This window comes from Myxocyprinus asiaticus, chromosome 10, assembly GCF_019703515.2.
Source record: "Myxocyprinus asiaticus isolate MX2 ecotype Aquarium Trade chromosome 10, UBuf_Myxa_2, whole genome shotgun sequence".
NCBI lineage: Eukaryota > Metazoa > Chordata > Actinopteri > Cypriniformes > Catostomidae > Myxocyprinus > Myxocyprinus asiaticus.
Window position 1 is genome coordinate 14,965,418 of NC_059353.1, and position 21,375 is coordinate 14,986,792.

General features: G+C 39.3%; 2 protein-coding genes across 2 annotated transcripts; both read right to left on the reverse strand.

The window, feature by feature from the left end:
• Window positions 1–13,903: 13,903 nt before the first annotated feature.
• LOC127447214 (tubulin alpha chain-like) lies at window positions 13,904–16,855 on the reverse strand. The gene is made up of 4 exons (XM_051708879.1): window positions 16,785–16,855; window positions 15,413–15,635; window positions 15,142–15,290; window positions 13,904–15,032 (listed from the first exon to the last, which is right to left on the reverse strand). The coding sequence occupies exons 1-4, from the start codon at window positions 16,785–16,787 to the stop codon at window positions 14,055–14,057; spliced, it is 1,353 nt and encodes a 450-aa protein (XP_051564839.1). The 5' UTR covers window positions 16,788–16,855; the 3' UTR covers window positions 13,904–14,054.
• A 587-nt stretch (window positions 16,856–17,442) lies between these two features.
• LOC127447215 (tubulin alpha-1A chain-like) lies at window positions 17,443–20,571 on the reverse strand. The gene is made up of 4 exons (XM_051708880.1): window positions 20,526–20,571; window positions 20,196–20,418; window positions 19,106–19,254; window positions 17,443–18,950 (listed from the first exon to the last, which is right to left on the reverse strand). Exons 1-4 carry the CDS (start codon window positions 20,526–20,528, stop codon window positions 17,973–17,975), a joined length of 1,353 nt encoding a protein of 450 aa, XP_051564840.1. The 5' UTR covers window positions 20,529–20,571; the 3' UTR covers window positions 17,443–17,972.
• Between the last annotated feature and the right edge of the window lie 804 nt (window positions 20,572–21,375).

A 21,375-nucleotide genomic window follows, 5' to 3' on the forward strand; every position in this document is an offset into this window, starting at 1 on the left:
AGTTCTGCACACATGCAATATCTACATTGCCCCCTGGTGGTATATCAAAGTAACAGCATGTATAATCCCTGTATGGCCTACCAATAACAAATATCCTCAAAGAAAAAATAAGTCAACTTTTTCCACAATACATTTCTCCTCTGGAGTACTAACTGCAGTAGACAACTCTGTCTTCATCCTAGTTGTCTTTCCCTTTTTCTGCCTGCTGAATATTTGCTGTTCTCTCTTAAAAAAAAAAAAAAAAAAAAAAAAAAAATATATATATATATATATATATATATATATATATATATATATATATATATATATATATATATATATATTCTTTCTTTCTTTATTCTTTGTTTTTACTTTCTGATGTAAACTGTCTTCTTACCTGAACATTTGATCTCCCTCCCTTTCAAGTCCACAGTTGCTATTGGTTTAAGATCCTGTCCCACCTAGTCCACTTTTGTCTCGGCATATTGAGCTTTCATTAAGAATAGCCAACATGACCTTAAACATTTGTAGATTCCTCAGTCTCTTCATCTTTGTAGCCCTCTTTGTATGGTCTGTTGACTTATGTTATAACTTGCTTTTAAAATGAGTCCATCATTCCTGATTCATGTTTGACAAGGACATCCCTAAAATATCACTAATGGTTTAAAGAGAGTAAAGACCCAGACCCGAGAGGTCTGCCTGAAGCCTACCACCCTTTTCTTGCATCATAGAGCACGACTTTGTCTCCAGTTTGAAAGTTCACATGGTTAGTTTTTTTTTTCTGTATGCGCCTCTTGTTGCTTAATTTGTGATTTGTTTATTTTTGAATTTCTGTCTGCTTTGATACTGTATGTCCTCAACAAAATTCTTATCATCCTAATTAGGCACTAAATAAAAATTAAGCAAGTCAAAAAATTAAGCAATATTAATGCTGATGTAACTTTTTCTGTGTTAAAATACTTTCTTCTATCCCAGCCGGGTTCAATACAAGTTAAGCAAAATCGACAGCATTTGTAGCATGAAATTTTGACTCGTTCCTCCTTTTCTTTAAAAAAAAAAGCAAAAATCTGGGTTTCAATGAGGCACTTACAATGAAAGTGAATGAGGAACATTTTGGGAAGGTTTTAAACACAGAAATGTGAAGCTTATATTTTTCTAAAATCACTTGCATTAAATCTTCTGTTAAAACTTCTGTATTATTTGAGTTGTAAAGTTGTTTAAATTGTCATTTTTACAGTTGTTTTAGGGTTTTAGGATTTGTTGACTTACATCGTCATGTTATACTCGCATTCAAAACAGTATGCAAAGTGAAAATACATGGCATGAAAGCCCCAACTATAGCCTACCGGCAACAAGGTTTACCGTGTGCTGTTTATTTTGACCAACAGAGGTGGCTGCTCGCTATAGCAGGTTTAAATCATTCGTCTTTCTTTACTGATTACTTGTTCGCACCAGTTTTGCCATTAAGAACAGGACCAGAGAGCAAGTGCACTTGAAAAGAATCATCATCATCATCATTGTTATCAGCTTCGAGGTGAGGCACATACTAGCTATGCTATAAAGAAGTTATATTGTTATGTATTATATAAAATTAATGTATTTAAAATAAGAATACGACATAAATAACATGGAAAAATAAATGACATGTATAATAAAGTATCTGAAAAGAACAACAATAAATGTAAGTCAGCACATTACAGCATAGATTACATTGCGCTTTGCTGGGAAACAAGTGAACGAAAAAAGCATCATAATGTATGAGTTGATCAAAATTTAAGGTATAATTAAGAAAAACAGGTCCATAGGATACACCATATGAGATAACTGATAGAAACTGTTAGGTGAAATAGTGTAATAATAATAATAATAATAATAATAATAATAGATAATATATATTATATATATCTTTGTGTCATGACTACAAAGTGGAAAAAATCCCCAACAATATAAGGCATCTAAGGGGGGCAATCAGCCCCTCAGAAATGAATTTCAGGCCCTGATATAATACATAGTGTAAGTGTTTCATATTATTTCAGTTGTAATACTGAGGGAAATGGTAATCAAGTGAGATCATTTCTTTTGAAATTCCTCTGCCAGTTTGCCTGCAAGTTAGCAGCCTATAGTCTTACTTTTAGGAAAGTGCCAGGTAAAGGTAAAGGAAAAGAGGAGATGAGAAGAGATTTTAGAACAGAGTAAGAAGAGTAATGCAAAGAGTGTGACCAAGGGCAGGTGTCCCTGTGCTGTGGAGTCAGCTGCAACAGTTCCTGTATTCAACCATAGTTTATATATGTTTGTTTTGTTCACTTTTATGACACAATTTCATCTACTGTATACAGTGTAGGAAAGAATAAAGTCATATGTAACAGAAGACATTTAAATATGATCAACTTTACCTCCGTATCAGAATTTAATTGAGACATATTCAACAAATTATGATATACTATAGTTCAGGACATTACTACATTACTGAATTGTCCACCTTTTTGAATTAATAGATAGGGTGGCCAGACGTCCAGTTTTTCCCAGTTCCTTATTCAAGCACATTTTCTAGTGTCCCGACTTATTCTGAAAAATCGTGTTTTGTCCCGTATTTTCCCTCTCCTAAAATTTCTCTATCGCCTATGCGGCTTTCTCAGTCACGTGAGTATTTTAATTAGTGATGGGTCGTTCATGAATGATTCGTTCATTTTGAACGAATCTTTTATGTGACTCAGAAGAACAAGTAGTCTCAGAGAGTGATTCGTTCATTTTGTGTTGGCCGCTCATTTGCATAGCGCAACCTCCGTTCGTTTGTTACGTGAAAACCGCATAGGCACTGTACAGGAAACAGAAATGATTAGTTCACCTCTCGAGACTTTTGGTCCAAGTCGTTCGTTCTTTTGTCACGTGACAGCTGTATACACTCTGCATTGCTCACACAGGAAACAGAAATTATTAGTTCACTTCTCGAGTCTTCTGGTCCGAGTCGTTCGTTCTTTTGTCACGTGACAGCCGTATACGCTATGCAGTGACAAAAGAACGAACGACTCCAACAAGAAGATTCCAGAGGTGAACTAATCTTTCTGTTTCTCATAATTTGTCCTTGGCTGCATTATCAATTTTTCCTTATTGGGACTATAATCAAAGTTTGCTTAAGTAGACGTTTAGATTTCTAAAAAAGGAGTCCCAGATAGATCCTAGTAAAGTGAGGTGTGAGATTTGTGCAGCTCGCTTTTCCATTGCCCATGGAGGCCGCACCGACATCGTGCAGCATGTTCATACAAAAAGCATGTGGATGCTGCTAAAAGTAAGTGTGCCAAGGCCGTGTGGCGCCATGCGAGGGTCGGACGTGTGAACGCCGAGCTCTGCGCACTTTGCTAGTTTTTAATACTTTTTGTGTCATAAACCGGTAAGATTCGATACACCCTGTTCCATAACTGTTCTATGAAGACAATATGTCAAAGAATTCAAAATCCTTGGGCTCTGGAGACATTAAAAGACACTTACGTGCTCAAGCTGATACCCCTTACGGGGCCGCAAGCCTGGGACTCAGTTTGGATGGTGCGGCGGGAGAGATTCAGCGTCAAGTGTCAGGCATGTTGGCAATGCTGGCGAAGGTCGTTGCTGACTTGGAGGATTTTGCTGTAATACGTCAATCGATCACTGACATGGAGATGAAGTTCTCTGAGTTGGTTACAAGAGTGTCTGATGTTGAGAAACGGATTGATTATCTGCAGACATCGAAGAGGGAATTAGCTGCTAACCTGCTAGTGACCAAGGTGGACTTGGAACGCATTTGGGAAAAGTTGGAAGACTTTGAGAATTGTAACCAGCGGAACAACGTCCGAATTGTTGGAATTCCTGAGAACGAAGAAGGCAGAGATATGGTAAAATTCCTAGACGAGCTCTTCCCGAGTCTGCTTGATATAACAGGCCATAAGCTGGAAATCGAGTGAGCTCACAAAGTTCTGGCTCGGAGATCCGCTGAGAGAGACAGGCCCCGATCAGTTCTGGCCAAATTTCTGATATCATCCGATAAAGATCTCGTGTTACACGAGGAGTAAAGGAAGACTTTCTTTTTCTTTTTTCATTTTCTTGTTCCCAGACTTTGCGAATTCGACAAGAGAGAAACGTGATCAATTCAAGGAATGCAAGAAACTCTTACATCAACGGAAGATCGCTTTAGCATTGATGTTCCCGTCCAAATTGAGAATAGATGCTAAGGATGGCCGCAAAATATTTACATGCCCACAGCAAGCGATGTCATTCATAAAGTCAGTGGAATGAGTAAGTCATTGTATGATTCTCACGTTGCAGTCAAGTGGACCTGACTCACTAAGCATTCACTTGACTGTCCGAGGAAACTGGGCGCCTTCTTTGTTTCTTTTTGTGTTGGTTCCGCCTAGTGGCTGGAGTTTGTTTTGTGTAGTAACACTCCTTCAAGAAACTCTTACATCAACGGAAGGTCGCTTTTGCACTGATGTTCCCGGCCAAATTGAGAATAGATACTAAGGATGGCCACAAAATATTTACATGTCCACAGCAAGCGATGTCCTTCATAAAGTCAATGGAATGAGTAAGTCATTGTGTGATGCTCTCGATGCAGCCGAGTCGGCCTTACTTACTGAACATTTACTTGACCATCCGAGGAAACTGGGTGCCTTTTTTGTTTCTTTTTGTGTTGGTTCCACTTAGCGGCTGGAGTTTGTTTTGTGGAATATCACTCCTTCGGGACAGTTTGTGGATGAATCTGCATGCTCTTTGTGCTTATGCCTCCTATTGACGAGTTTGTTTTGTGGAATAACACTCCTTAGGGATTGTTTGTGGATGAATCTGCATGTTCTTTGTGCTTATGCCTCCTATTGGATGGAGTTTGTTTTGTGGAATATATCTTGCAAATCATTAGAGTGATTAGGGCATGTGTTACACTCATGTAACAGCCGGCTCACTGAACATTCGTTTGTCTGCCAGAGGAAACTGAACAGCCTTTTTTTTTTTTTTTTTTGCTGGTTCCGCTAGGGGCTGGAGTTTGTTTTGAGGAGGAACACACCTTCGGGACAGTTATGTGGATGAATCTACATGTTTTTTGTGCTTATGCCTCCTTTTGGCTGGAGTTTGTTTTATAGATTATTTTCTGTTGTGTAATTCTGTCTCAAAAAATTTGTATAGAAGCACCGGACTTGAGCAATCCGATGCCAAAAGTGTTGCGGGGGCTCTCGTAGGCGTACATGGACTTTCTTATGTTTAGAAGTTTAGAAGGATGGATGCCATTTGGCACTGTCATGCGCAGGGTTAATGCGCACGTTTTTCTTTTTTCTTTTTTTTTTTTTGTTCTGGGGTAAGTTCGGTGTTTGTTTGTTGCTCTAATGTTGGAATATGGTCTTTAAAATTTTGTTTTTGACACAATTATTTTTTCTAATATGTAAAAATGTCAAATGTTAATATGAGTGGATTGTCTCTCTCCACGTGGAATGTGAATAGGTTGGGGCACCCCGTAAAAAGAAGGAATGTTATTTCTTTTCTTAAACATAAGAAATATGATATAGTGTTTCTTCAAGAAACGCATCTTTCCATGCAGGAAGCTGAAAAATTTGGGAAGATATGGGGTGGATATGTTTTCTTTAGTGCTGGCTCAAGTAAGAGCAGGGGAGTCATTACACTGATAAGTAAGCATCTACAATTCAAATGTCTCAAACAGATTAAAGATAAATTAGGAAGAGTCATTATTGTTTAGCAGAAATTCAGGGGAAAAGGTTGACTTTGGCTAATATTTACGCACCTAACGCTGATGATCAGGGCTTTTTTATAGATCTTGAAGGGATGTTGCAAGCCACAGGCACCCCTCATGATATAATATTGGGAGGACACTTGAATCTTTTGATGGACTCGGTCCTTGATCACAGTGAAACAAAAGTGTGTAAGCCCCCAGAGCAACAGTGATGCTTCACAGGATTTGTAAAAATCTTGGTCTTACAGATATTTGGAGACTTTTGAACCCACCTGGTAGGGACAATACATTTTTTTCATCAGTCCATAAGATTTATTCTAGAATAGATTTATATATATATATATATATATATATATATATATATATATATATATATATATATATATATATATATATATATATATATATATCCCTCATTTCATCTGTTGTTGACTGTTTAATTGGAAACATTTTAATCTCAGATCATGCCCTGGTGAGTTTAGAGGTGTTGCCACATACAAAGAAAAAGAAATCATATAAACTCAGCAAAAAAAGAAATGTCCCTTTTTCAGGACACTGTATTTTAAAGTGTTCTGAAAAATTATATAAAATGTTTGTAAAAATCCAAATAAATTTGCAGATCTTTATTGTAAAGAGTTTAAACAATGTTTTCCATGCTTGTTCAATGAACCATAAACAATTAATGAACATGCACCTGTGGAACGGTCATTAAGACAGTTTACAGACGGTAGGCAATTAAGGTCACAGTTATAAAAACTTAGGACACTAAAGAGACCTTTCTACTGACTCTGAAAAACACCAAAATAAAGATGCCCAGGGTCCCTGCTCATCTGAGTGAACGTGCCTTAGGCATGCTGCACGGAGGCATGAGGACTGCAGATATGGCCAGGGCAATAAATTGCAATGTCCATACTGTGAGACGCCTAAGATAGCGCTACAGGGAGACAGGAAGGACAGCTGATCGTCCTCGCAGTGGCAGACCACGTGTAACAACACCTGCACTACATCCAAATATCACACCTGCGGGACAGGTACAGGATGGCAACAACTGCCCGAGCTACACCAGGAATGCACAATCCCTTCAACAGTGCTCAGACTCTCCGCAATATGCTGAGAGAGGCTGGACTGAGGGCTTGTAGGCCTGTTGTAAAGCAGGTCCTTACCAGACATCACCAGCAACGATGTCGACTATGGGCACAAACCCACCTTCGCTGGACCAGACAGGACTGGCTAAAAGTGCTCTTCACTGACGAGTCATGGTTTTGTCTCACCAGGGGTGATGGTTGAACTCGTTTTTATCATCAAAGGAATGAGTGTTACACCGAGGCCTGTACTCTGGAGTGGGATCGATTTGGAGGTGGAGGGTCCGTCATGGTCTGGGGTGGTGTGTCACAGCATCATCGGTCTGAGGTTGTTGTCATTGCAGGCAATTTCAATGCTGGGTGTTACAGGGAAGACATCCTCTCCCTCATGTGGTACCCTTCCTGCAAGCTCATCCTGGCATGACCCTCCAGCATGACAATGCCACCAGCCATACTGCTCATTCTGTGCATGATTTCCTGCAAGACAGAAATGTCAGTGTTCTGCCATGGCCAGCGAAGAGCCCGGATCTCAATCACACTGAGCATGTCTGGGACTGGTTGGATTGGAGGGTGAGGGCCATTCCCCCCAGAAATGTCTGGGAACATGCAAGTGCCTTGGTGGAAGAGTGGGGTAACATCTCACAGCAATAACTGGCAAATCTGGTGCAGTCCATGAGGAGGAGATGCACTGCAGTACTTAATGCAGCTGGTGGCCACACCAGATACTGACTGTTACTTTTGATTTTGACACCCCCACCCCCCCACCACCCCTTTGTTTAGGGACACATTATTCCATTTCTGTTAGTCACATGTCTGTGAAACTTGTTCAGTTTATGTCTTAGTTGTTGAATCTTTTTATGTTCATACAATATTTACACATGTTAAGTTTGCTGAAAATAAAAGCAGTTGAAAGTGAGAGGATGTTTCTTTTTTGCTGAGTTTAGTTGGCACTTTAATGTATCCCTTTTGCAAAATCCTGAATTCCAACAAATGCTAAAGGCTGAAATCAGTGACTATATGGAGACCAACTGGACCTCAATATCCTCTGTGGGTGTGGCTTTGGAGGCACTTAAGGCTGTTCTTATGGGTCGGATAACACAGTATGCCTCATTCATCAAAAAAGCCAAAGCACGAGAACTCGTGGAGTTGGAAGGGAATATTAAAAGTGCTGAGGCAGAGCTGAAGCATCAAATGTCGTCTGATGGCCTCAGAGAATTGGCTCTATTTAAATACAGATATAATACTGTTTTGTCATGGAAGGTGGAGTTTTGGCTATTCTGGGCAAGACAGTCATATTTTGAGTCGGGGTACAAAGCAGGGAAGCTTTTGGCTAGATATATAAAGCAGAGAGTGTCTTTTTCTACTATTTCCTCAGTGAAATCTGCTGGTGGTGAAATCTTTACCTCGGCCACTGATATTAATAATGCTTTTAAAGAATTTTATCTTGATCTCTATAGTTCCACATCCTCGTCTACTGATGAAGACATTAGAAAATTTGTGGAACCATTAGAACTCCCTAAATTGACAAAAGAGCAAAATAATTATCTTGATTCTCAGATAACTTTGGATGAGCTTGGTGAGGTAATTAAGGCCTTGCCTACTGGCAAGGCTCCGGGGCTGAATATTTGAGATCTTATGCTACAGAACTATCTCCACGTTTGCTAGAAGTTTATACAGAATCATTATAGAATGGAAAGCTTCCGCCAACCATGACCCAAGCCCGGATCAGTCTGATTCTTAAAAATGACAAAGATCCAAGCGAGTGTAAGAGTTACCGTCCAATTTCCTTGATCCAGCTAGATGTAAAAATATTGTCAAAAATTCTGGCTAACCGATTAAGTAAAGTTATGACATAGATCAAGTGGGGTCTATTCGGGCAACAGCTTTACTGATCAGATTAGGCGTCAATATTATGTGGTCAGTGGCAAATGATCAGACTCCAGTTGCGGCCATTTCACTTGATGCCGAAAAGGCATTTGATATGGTAGAATGGGATTATCTTTTTAAGATTTTGGAAATATATGGGTTCGGGAATACTTTTATTGGATGGATTAAGTTACTTTATAGACACCCGGTAGCAGCGGTACAAACAAATTGATTAATTTCAGATTATTTTACTTTGGATAGGGGCACCCGGCAGGGTTGCCCTCTTTCCCCATTATTGTTCTGTCTTGCCCTGGAACCATTAGCAGCCGTGATAAGTAGGGAAGATGATTTTCCAGGGGTGGTGGCGGGAGGTGTGTCGCATAAGCTTTTGCTTTACGCAGATGATATTTTATTATTTGTCTCCGACCCCATCAGATCAATGCCTTGCCTCCATAGAATTATTAATTCCTTTTCTAAGTTCTCGGGATACAGAGTCAATTGGTCTAAATCCAAAGCTTTGGCTCTGACAGCGTACTGCCCAGTAATGGCTTTCCAGCCAGGTGCCTTCCAGTGGCCCAAACAGGGCATTAAGTATTTGGGAATTTTATTCCCAGCAAATTTGTCTGATTTAGTTAGAGTTCATTTTGACCCCTTAATAAAAAGGTTTTCGAGTGTGGTGGGCAGGTGGGCTTCATTACATTTATTTATGATTGGGAAGGTTAATGTTATTAAAATGAATTGTATTCCAAAATGTAACTACCTGATACAGTCTCTCCCTGTAGATGTCCCCCTCTCTTACTTCAAGCAATTTGATTGCATAGCGAAGTCCTTCATTTGGAATGGTAAGCATCCTAGATTACATTTTAATAAGTTACATAGGCCGATTGACAAAGGTGGGCTAGGCCTACCCAAGATTTTGTTTTATTATTATGCATTCGGTTTCAGACATTTGGCTCACTGGTCGCTTTCACCTGAGAGAGCCCTCCCTGGTTTTGTATTGAACAGGAAGTTCTTGCCCCTATTTTGCCATTTGCAAAACCTTTCTATCAAACTAATCGGAGAAGTTAAGTTACACCCCGTTATCTCACATTTGCACTCAGTATGGACAAAAGTGTCCAGAGTGCTTCATTCGGATATTTATTTAAATGTTGCCTCAAGCATATGGCTGAACCCTAAATTATGTATTAAGAAGTCCCCTTTGTGCTGGACAGAGTGGATTGTGAGGGGAGTTACTACACTCAGTGTCCTATATAGAGTAGAATGTTGATATCTTTTGAAAATTTGGTTCAACATTTTGGGATTCCCAGATCTCAGTTCTATAGGTATTTACAGCTGCGTCACCTGCTCTGTATTGTTTTTGGGAGTAGCACACACCCCCCTAAAGTGGCAGATACTCTGGGAGAGGTGATAACTGCTTTTGGAAAAGGTCATGAGGCATCAGTGTATTACTCTCTGATAATTCAGAGTCTGGGGGACAGAGCTTCATCTTCTCTCAAGAGATTATGGGAGAGACATTTATATTTGGTATTGGAGGAGGGAGTGTGGGCTAGGATTCTAAAAAATTTCAAGTCTGCATCTAGAGATGCAAGGGTTCGTCTTATGCAATTTAAGATTTTACATAGATTCTATTGGACCCATTCTAGATTGTATAGGCTTGGTCTTAAAGACACACCTACCTGCTGGCAATGCCAATCAGAAGATGGAGACACAACCCATGTCTTTTGGGGGTGTGTTAAGATCCACAAATTTTGGTTGAAGGTTCAGAGTTTTTTGTGTGACATTTTGGGCACTCGAATTTCACTCTGCCCCAGACTCTGAATTTTGGGCAATGGGGCAATCATACATTTTAGGAATAAACACATAAAAAAATTGGGTTCTGACAAGCATTATGGTTGGCAGGCAAATTATTTTAAGGGGATGGAATCGGAAAGAGCACTCTCATTTCCAAAGTGGTGTGCGGAGATGGGGAGGGTGGCTACTTTTCTGCTAGATATCAAGCAGAAGGCTGGGAGTTCAGAATGTGTTTGACAGGAAGTGGGGCAGTTAATTGGTGTTTTGGGGGGACTCTAGGGGAGGGGCTGTGGAGAGAGATGTTTAGTTTTAATTATATATGATTATTTTTGTGTGTGTGTGTGTGTGTGTGTGTCTAATTGTGACCACAGGGGTGTTCGTTGGGGGTTAGGGTGGGGTTGGTGATTGGGGAGGGGTATTGGGGGGGTTAAAAGTTAAATGTTGATTCAATATATAAATGTTGTGTTTTTTATTTATTTTTTATGTTTATGAATCAATAAAAATGTTAATTGAAAAAAAAAGTAAGTGTGCCACACCAAATGTTAGCGATTTTTTTTGTGTGAAGCAAAGTTCAGAATCTGACAAGGTGCACGCAAGTAAAGGACTTTTTGCCTATCATTCTGTTGTGCACGGCCACAGCTTTGCACATTCATGACCTGAGAAAAGTCTTACAGGCCAGGCTGGAGGAATCATTAATACCCTCTGACATTAAAAAGAAGTTGGATGCCCTGGTTGATGCTGGTGACATGTGAGCGGATGATTACTTTTGTGCAGTGAGAAACTTTTATTCAGCATTGGTGGATTACCTAGAAAATTGGAGCCGCTCATTGGAGAACACAGAAAAACTTGAGTGGGCCCTACTGAGAGACATCCCAGAGTGGAAGACATTCAGAGCAGCCTCGAACACTTCTATTCCAGAATTCCCATTCTTTGTTTGATTGACAAAACCACGCTCTTTGATGAGTGGGACTGCACATTAATGAACTCAGCATGGACACCGGATAAATCTCGACTCGATTCATAAAGGCAATGCTTTTCGTACATCTTAATTTTGGACTGGACTCCTCTGTATTTTACGATAAACTTGAAAGACAAGCGCAGACTGAGAAAAATTGCTGCCAGTGAAAAGGACAAGGTGACAACAGCTACAGATGCGGATTCACCCTCTACTTCGCTTTGATCTGTGCCTAGGATACGTCAATTTAATATTTGCTGGAAGGGGGCTGTCCCGTTTTCCACAAGCAGGAATCTGGTCACCCTATTAATAGATAAGTAATGTGAAATTTCAATTACATATTTACCACTGAACAAGAAATGTCCCCGTTTTTCATTTCAGAAAACTGGTCACCTTAGCGCAGACCTGCCCCAACAATGTTACTTAACAAATGCCGTGAGTTTGGGGGCGGGACTATCTGACTGTTTGACCAACTACAGTCGAGGTGCGTATTCAGAAAGCAATTTTGAAAACATTTTTTATTTTTGCAATTCCATTCGGTGGTGCTAGTGCCGCAGAAATTACATATAATTTAAGACACAGCTTTAAGACTGAGATTTGTGCTTTTCATATTGTGAACAGCTGCGATAAATTCAAAATTTAAGGCATAACAAACTATACTTACTGGCAATTCTTCTGGTACTTCAGAAGGAAATCTCACCTCCTATCCCATGAATTTGTTGTGATGTGTATTTTGGATCTCAGGAAGAATATAGTCGCCTCTAGGAAAATATCCCAGTCATTTTGATATTTATTTAAAGGGGTCATGATGTGAGGAATCAAAATTTCCTTGATCTTTTGACATATAAGAGGTCATTGTACTATAAAAACAAACTGTATGTTTCAGAACTGAAAACTTCCTACTTAATAGAAAAAGAGCATTTATTTAAACCAAGCTGCAAAAAGGCTTGTATGGAATTCGTGGTACTTGTGACATCACAAGAACCAAATACATTTGCATATGCAATGCTTATTTTTCCTTCATTGCACCCTTGGCCCCGCCCACTGGTGCTCAGTCAGCCACACAAGTGAAATGCAGAGAGATGGGCCTGTCATGAGAGATTCATCCAAAGTGGGCTTAATACACAGGACACCTTGATGTGGCTATCTGTATTTAAATGTTTTTCCACATAAACGTGCAAGGCTTAGACCATTATCATACATTTCACACCACTTTTAAAAGACACAATGTCAAGTTGTAACTCTAAAATGGAGACCCCCATTGTGTTTCATTCAGCTGCTCTGTCTTGCTGTTGTGCTGTTTTGAAGGCATCCTGGACCATTTTTGCACCCATCTGTGCTATTTTTAATTGTTGGTCTTTTTTAATCATGGACGTGTTTGATCATTTTGATGCGTTTTTGGTGATGTGCACTGCGTTTGAAGAGTGGTACAAGCACAACTTTTAAAAACATGTCTCATTCTGCTGCTGCCACTGGATGGGTGAATCACCTGCAGTCCTGTGTGTATACAAACACGGAAGTTGTGAGATTTGAAGAATAGCGTCTCTGCTTTGGCCTGTTAAAGCCGGTTGAAGCAGCCAACATCATGATTAAAGATTTGCAAAGGAACTTTTATTGAAAGATAGGGCAGTTAAAATTGGACTATTGGATGAAAAACCACAAGTAACCAATTTAATTTATAAATATTTCATATGTCATGACTGTTTGATAGTTTGTGGTGCTGCTTAAGTGAACAGTCTCATACATTCAGATGAAATATGCTGGGTGTAGATTATGTGTTAACCCTGAAATGTAGTTTTATAATGTTGTGTGTAGTTTGCGTTTAAAAAACGGCTGTATTGGAAGGGCTGCATGATGTTAGCCAATCACAGCAGTGGGCGTTTACAGTGAAGTCTTAAAGGGCCAGACAGCTTAAAACTGAGCGTTTCAGATAGACAGCCAGAGACAGGGTGGAAAATTATTATATATGACAAAATTATGACTGTTTGGTGCAACAACAACAACCAAAAAACTTTACTTACATTATAAGTGGACCTCACTGAAGATAATCAAATTATTTAAAAAAGGGTATGTCATGACCCCTTTAAAAGTTTTTGGGGAACTTGAATATATGATGAATAATAAATAAAGCTTTGTTTAGAGGTGGCATTTAGGTAAGTACAATTTAAAGCTTCGCAAACTAATGTAATGTATAACATAAACTTTTTCAACATAGTTAGGCATTCGGTATGCTAGGCTGTCTTTTGCCTCATAGTGTTTTCATTGGTTTTCATCAACTATTTGGTTAAGGGTGGTAAGCATCTGTAACATTCAGTTTAATGCAGAGCAGGTCACAAAGGGAACTGTTCATTTGAAAGAATAATAAATAAATGTATTAAATTATTTAATTAATAATATTTAATAAACATTAAATTATGTTATTTATAAATGTAATCTTAAAGTTTCTGCTCTGCACAAACATATTTTCAAAGAGGTAACATGTCTGAGAATGGTGAGAAAAACACATACACAAAATTATGCATTCTTTCTTTTATTATTCAAATGTTGTACAACATTTTTAAAACCAACTGAAATGCAGATGACCTTTCAAATTTTGTTCCCCTAAAACCCTAATGGTCAGATGGGACCTTCATTTTGCTAGGCAGCTAAGTTACGCTTGGGTGATTCTGCCTCTTTAATATTCTTCTCCCTCTTCATCCTCTTCTCCCATACTGTCAGTGCCCACTTCTTCATAATCCTTTTCCAGAGCTGCCATATCTTCTCTGGCCTCTGAGAACTCTCCTTCTTCCATTCCCTCACCCACATACCAGTGCACAAAAGCTCTCTTGGCGTACATCAGGTCAAACTTGTGGTCTAGACGAGCCCAGGCCTCAGCAATGGCTGTGGTGTTGCTCAGCATGCACACGGCCCTCTGTACTTTGGCCAGGTCTCCACCAGGAACCACAGTTGGGGGCTGGTAGTTGATGCCTACTTTGAATCCAGTGGGGCACCAATCAACAAACTGGATGGTGCGTTTGGTCTTAATAGCAGCAATGGCAGAATTGACGTCTTTGGGCACCACATCTCCACGATACAGAAGACAGCAGGCCATGTATTTACCATGACGAGGATCACACTTCACCATCTGATTAGAAGGCTCAAAGCAGGCATTGGTTATGTCAGCCACAGATAGCTGCTCATGGTAAGCCTTTTCTGCAGAGATCACTGGAGCATATGTAGCCAGAGGGAAATGAATACGTGGGTAGGGCACAAGGTTGGTTTGGAACTCAGTGAGATCCACGTTCAGAGCACCATCAAATCTCAGCGAGGCCGTGATGGACGACACAATCTGGCCAATGAGCCTGTTGAGGTTGGTGTAAGTTGGACGCTCGATGTCCAGGTTCTTACGGCAGATGTCATAGATGGCTTCATTGTCCACCATGAAGGCACAATCAGAGTGCTCCAGGGTCGTGTGGGTGGTCAGGATGGAGTTGTAGGGCTCCACGACTGCGGTGGACACTTGAGGAGCAGGATAGATGGCAAACTCAAGCTTGGACTTTTTGCCATAGTCAACAGAGAGACGCTCCATCAGCAGGGAGGTGAAGCCAGAGCCAGTACCTCCACCAAAGCTGTGGAAGATGAGGAATCCTTGAAGGCCAGTGCACTGATCAGCCTGTTGGATTTAGAGGAAATTAGCTTAAATATCATAATCATTAATATTTATAAGTCACACTCAATTTGCATTTATAATATTTCTGGGTTTACATTTTTAGAAACCTCACCAGTTTGCGGGTCCTGTCCAGCACTAGGTCAATGATCTCTTTACCAATGGTGTAATGGCCACGGGCATAGTTATTGGCAGCATCTTCCTTGCCAGTAATTAGTTGCTCAGGATGGAACAATTGGCGATATGTACCTGTGCGCACCTCATCTGAAAATAAAAATAAAAACTCTAACTAAATACAATTTAAAATGGTTCAACAAATCCAAAATATATTTGCATATGTGTTGCTTTTAAGATTTATCTATATCTGTTTGCTAAGTTTAACTTACCAATCACAGTGGGTTCCAAATCAACAAAGATGGCACGTGGAACATGTTTTCCTGCTCCTGTTTCACTAAAGAAGGTATTGAAGGAATCATCTCCTCCTCCTATTGTCTTATCACTAGGCATCTGCCCATCTGGCTGAATACCATGCTCCAGACAGTAAAGCTCCCAGCATGCATTTCCCATTTGGGCCCCAGCTTGGCCAACATGCATGGAGATACACTCACGCTGTTTGTGGAGAGAGAAGCAGGATGAAACGGTAACTGTTCACTGAATAAATTAATCAAATGCAGTATACAGATTTATTTATGAAATATGTGTTTCCATTGGAGAAGTCTTTATTTTGTCCTTTTATCCAGGGCATCATTTTGTCTATGGCAAGCATCAGCTCATAATGTTTTTGCTAACTACTTTTGGCATCTAATGAGAATTTCAGACTGTCTCAGAGATTAAAGATACAACCTGCTAGCTTTTAGTATTAAACGTACTACTTTTTCTTTTCTTGTTTTAAATGAGGAATTTACCCATAGCTGGGTCAGTTATTTTTGTCGATTTTGCCTTGGTTGAGCGCATCCAATGTCTAACACTGTAACGGCCTCATGCATTTTCTTAAGCTTTTGGATCTATTGTTCAATATACAACTCAGTTTCATTTACATTATCTTTACATTCATTTTATCCAATTATCTATCCTAGAATACAGAAGAAGAGGCTAAGTGACTTCCTTTGAGGCAATCTACCCCCACCCTTTCTCATTCAGCTTCACACTCTTCTTTGTGTAAAAGGCAGAGATATCTCACTCAGGCCTTTTCACCAGAACAGATATATATATATATATATTATTCTGTTATGCTCCAGTTTTTGTCACTCATGATCTAATCTATTATCAATGCCTCCCTGTATGTCATAAAGGCATGAATGTATTCATTCTTTGAGTAACAACTTAATTTCTCATGCTGTAGTTCCCCTTTTCTCCTCTTTAGTTGATGAAGATTCAGTGAGCTATTTTGGCTCTGCAGAACCACCAAACATAGAAGAATGTTATATTCAGAAATACAAAGTAAGTACTGGAGTTTCCTACTGAAATCTGTCATAGTCTGGGATTGGGCTGTGAAGGCCATAGCCACATCCTCTTTATAAAGAAAGGCCAACTCTTCGTCTGAAACTCAACCAGGCGGAATGCTTCACAATTGATTATTTTCATAAAAACTTGTTTCTCCAATATAACCACAGGGCTTCTAATTTTGTCTTCCACACAAAAAATACAAAATATAAAAATTACAAAAATATTGAAGCATCGCATAGTGATTTTACTCAAATCTGTTGCCATTGTTTATGAAAAGTGTAGAACTAATAACCGATCAAGCATATCACTTACCATCTTGTCAGATTTTTCCTTTCAGGCTGACTTGAGGATTCAGAAAGAGAAGGCAGATGTGGAAAAGAAAGGAGAGGTGGGGTTTTTATAGAGAGGCAAGAGGAGGAGGAAGGGAGGGGGTTAGCAGGAAGCAGGATCGCCTGTTGGTGTAAGGATAGTAATGTAAAAGGGCCGTCCTTCCTCCACAAGCAAAGTCTCCCTCCCTCTTGGGAGTTTAGGGTCTGTGAAATCCATCTGGCCCCTTCACTATTATTTGGGCATGCGATAATACTGAACAATGCCAAGAAATTTTACAGACTATATGTCAATGTTCTCCACGTTAATATGTTAAAGTTGCATACCAAGTGTAGGAGACCTGATATCTTAGTTGTATGTAATATCATGCTTACTGTCAGATTCCTTATTCTCTGGTATTCCTGTATGAAGAAAAACTAGTTTAAAGACTACAGGGTGAAAGTGTAATTTCATACTGGTAATTGCTTTACAAGTCTTTTATATGAAAAAGGGAACATTTGTGTCACAGTACTGAACATGTAGCCCTATTTGAAAACCGATATGTCTTGTCTGTGTTTAAAAAAGCATGAAGAGATCCATTGACTAAGATTGTCTGAAGACGTGGTACTTGTTGTACAAAAAGAGACAAACACTCAGGCCCAGTTGGCATCAGACTTTAATTTCTGTGCTACAGTGATAGTGAAAAACACAGACAATATCCAGCCTTTCATAGTAATGTCCATAGACATGTACAGACAGCTGAATCATGAGTAAAAGCTACAGCAGGTGGCCATTTTTGTGCTGCATAGACACTGGTGGGGGAGGGGTGTCATGGTGGAAAATGTTGTCTTGCCTAAAGGCCTTTATAACTTTTGCATGTGCAACCATACACAGATTTTAAACAGATAACAGACAGATAACAGCTGTATATCATGAAAGAGTGCAGGATTTTAAAACAAGATTTTTGTTCAGAAAGAGCTTGTCATCGCAGGCTTTTGGCTACTTTGTGTTATCTATGATCAGTTTTATTCTACTCTTCCCAGTTAATCTTACTTTATATTAAGTTTAGCTATTGTATAAGACACACAAAAAGTAGAAAAATAGTTTGTAGTAACTTTGTTGTACTAAAAACATCTAAGACACATTTGCAGATACAAATCATAGCAGATTACGCTGAGATTTTGAAAATTGTATTTAAAATTCCAATCCATCCTCTTCATCCTCTCCAATGCTGTCAGTGCCCACTTCTTCATAATCCTTTTCCAGAGCTGCCATATCTTCTCTGGCCTCTGAGAACTCTCCTTCCTCCATTCCCTCGCCCACATACCAGTGCACAAAAGCTCTCTTGGCGTACATCAGGTCAAACTTGTGGTCTAGATGAGCCCAGGCCTCAGCAATGGCTGTGGTGTTGCTCAGCATGCACACGGCCCTCTGTACTTTGGCCAGGTCTCCACCAGGAACCACAGTTGGGGGCTGGTAGTTGATGCCTACTTTGAATCCAGTGGGGCACCAATCAACAAACTGGATGGTGCGTTTGGTCTTAATGGCAGCAATGGCAGAATTGACATCTTTGGGCACCACATCTCCACGATACAGAAGACAGCAGGCCATGTATTTACCATGACGAGGATCACACTTCACCATCTGATTAGAAGGCTCAAAGCAGGCATTGGTTATGTCAGCCACAGATAGCTGCTCATGGAAAGCTTTTTCAGCAGAGATCACTGGAGCATATGTAGCCAGAGGGAAATGAATACGTGGGTAGGGCACAAGGTTGGTTTGGAACTCAGTGAGATCCACGTTCAGAGCACCATCAAATCTCAGCGAGGCCGTGATGGAGGACACAATCTGGCCAATGAGCCTGTTGAGGTTGGTGTAAGTTGGACGCTCGATGTCCAGGTTTTTACGGCAGATGTCATAGATGGCTTCATTGTCCACCATGAAGGCACAATCAGAGTGCTCCAGGGTCGTGTGGGTGGTCAGGATGGAGTTGTAGGGCTCCACGACTGCGGTGGACACTTGAGGAGCAGGATAGATGGCAAACTCAAGCTTGGACTTCTTGCCATAGTCAACAGAGAGACGCTCCATCAGCAGGGAGGTGAAGCCAGAGCCAGTACCTCCACCAAAGCTGTGGAACACCAGGAAACCTTGGAGACCAGTGCACTGATCAGTCTATTGGGAGAAAGGGGTAAAGAGAGCTAAAAAAAAAACAAAACAAAAAAACCACTGTTCATTTGTTTCCAACAATACACTAATTTGACTGCCAAGAAGTAATTGTTACAATTTTTTTAATGATTCATTATAAATCAGACAAAATGAAATAATACCAGTTTACGGATTCGATCAAGGACTGAATCAATGATCTCATTGCCAATGGTATAGTGTCCTCTGGCATAATTGTTGGCAGCATCCTCTTTTCCAGTGATGAGCTGTTCTGGGTGAAAGAGCTGACGGTAGGTGCCTGTCCGTACCTCGTCTATTCATGGAAAACAGACAATAATCAATTTGAAACTTTCCTTGGTGAATGTTACTATAAGATTATATTCATTAACGTTAGTTAACGCAATAATTAACAATGAACAGTACATTTACAGCAATCTAATGTTAATTTCAGCATATACAGTAATATTTGTTTCTTACATTAAAAGTAGGCTATATGTTAACATTAGTTAATACTTTATGAACTAACAAGTGTCAGATGTATCTGATTAAAAATAATTAGTTACTGTAATCTAATAACTTTTTAGTTAAAAAAGTAGTTACACTACACATAGTGTTACGCATTATATTTTAAATTCTTGTAATCAGATTACAGTTACTGACTTTCAATTAAAGTAATTACTTTTAAGTATATTACTTGCATTAATGTAATATGTATAATACATCTAAAATAGGAATTCATTTGTACATCTGTTAGCATTTCTGTGACAGCTGAAGGGTGTGTGATAATGAATGAGGAATTTTGAGCGGAAATCCAAAAACTTTTCTAGGAAAAGTGATACAGAAATTAACTTAAAAGTAAAATAATTAGTAATGTGCTTACTTTTTAGATGAAATATTCAGTAGAGTAATATGATTAAATCTTTAGAGAAATAATTAGCAATTTGTAGTGGATTACTTATTTTGAGTAACTTACCCAGCACTGGAACTAACATGTACTAACAATAAACAAAAGTATTTATATAAATTAACAATACCCAAGATAAGTAAATGCTGTAATACACTATTTACAGTATATATTGTTCTTTGTTAGTTCATGATATCTAATTAAATTACTAATTTTAATGAATAGAACCTTATTGTACAGTGTTACCATTACATTTGTATTCACTAAAAGGGTATCCAGGTTTACAATTTTATCATTGTGGTGTTCACGTTGCATGCTGTTTTAAACCATTGTCAAAGATATTCCCGTACCAATCACAGTGGGTTCCAGATCTACAAAGATGGCACGTGGAACATGTTTCCCTGAAGCCGTCTCACTGAAAAAAGTGTTGAAGGAATCATCTCCTCCTCCTGGTGTCTTATCACTGGGCATCTGCCCATCTGGCTGAATACCATGCTCCAGACAGTAAAGCTCCCAGCATGCATTACCAATCTGCGCTCCAGCTTGACCAACATGGACGGAAATGCACTCGCGCTGATGATCAACAGAATTCAGATTTCACATAAATCTTTGCAATCATAAAGACAAAAAAAAAAAGACTTTATAATTATGAGTTTAAAAATAAAGTTGTGATACGTTACCATATTGTATTTTGTCTTCTAGCCGATGCTCAGGGTTCGGAATGAAGCTCTAAATGCGTCAAACTCAGGCATTCAACATATTTATACCTAGAGCATCACGGGGTAACAGTGTTTTGTGTAATATGAGAAGTCGCCAATGCTGATATTATCTTCAGGCTAAAAAAAAAAAAGGAGGACAAAAAGAAAGATGAGGTTAGTACCTCCTACACTCTATGGAATACTTTATTGTAATGGCAAGATATAAAATTGAATAAGCTGGTGAACAGTGTTACAAAAAGCTCCTTTGATCCTCTGAGGAACATTTTTGACAAAAGCACAGCTGAACAAACTATATGCCTTTAAACTGTGGTTCATGCATTCTCAACACAAAGAAGCATATATGTATCTAAGAAAGTATTAGTAGGTTACTCATTTGGAGGACCCACTTTCATGAATTAATAATGACTACTCCTATTTCAGAGTAGATTAATGTGATACCCTCTGTGTGTGCTCTGAATAAGGTTTGTTGAATGTGATTGAAAAATTTTAATACAATAGATGCCTGGATTGACTTACAGATATTGATGCATGAGAACAATATACCTTACATTTTCCTTTCATGTGGCTTCCTGGACATTGCAAAGGTGCAGTTCACAAGCTTTTCTTGTAATCTGACCCCAAGTATCTGCTGAAATGGCAGAGTCTGTAGTTTTCTGCATACTGACAGTTTAACTGAACGAAGAGATGTTATATGCAGTATATTAAATGTCAGCAATTCCATCTCTGTGATTACATATAGCTCTGTTTACAAATGTGTCTGCCCAAAAGCAATGCATTGTTAGACATGTCATTTACTTCATTTACTTCAAAA

What these genes read in the sequence shown, in the direction of transcription:
- LOC127447215 (XM_051708880.1), bottom strand. An exon ending in TCTGGAACCCACTGTGATTG is followed by an intron (nt 19,255 to 20,195) that starts GTACGGGAATAT and finishes TTCCATGAATAG; the next exon opens with ACGAGGTACGGACAGGCACC. An exon ending in TTGATCGAATCCGTAAACTG is followed by an intron (nt 18,951 to 19,105) that starts GTATTATTTCAT and finishes TTCTCCCAATAG; the next exon opens with ACTGATCAGTGCACTGGTCT.
- LOC127447214 (XM_051708879.1), bottom strand. An exon ending in TTTGGAACCCACTGTGATTG is followed by an intron (nt 15,291 to 15,412) that starts GTAAGTTAAACT and finishes TTTTATTTTCAG; the next exon opens with ATGAGGTGCGCACAGGTACA. An exon ending in TGGACAGGACCCGCAAACTG is followed by an intron (nt 15,033 to 15,141) that starts GTGAGGTTTCTA and finishes TAAATCCAACAG; the next exon opens with GCTGATCAGTGCACTGGCCT.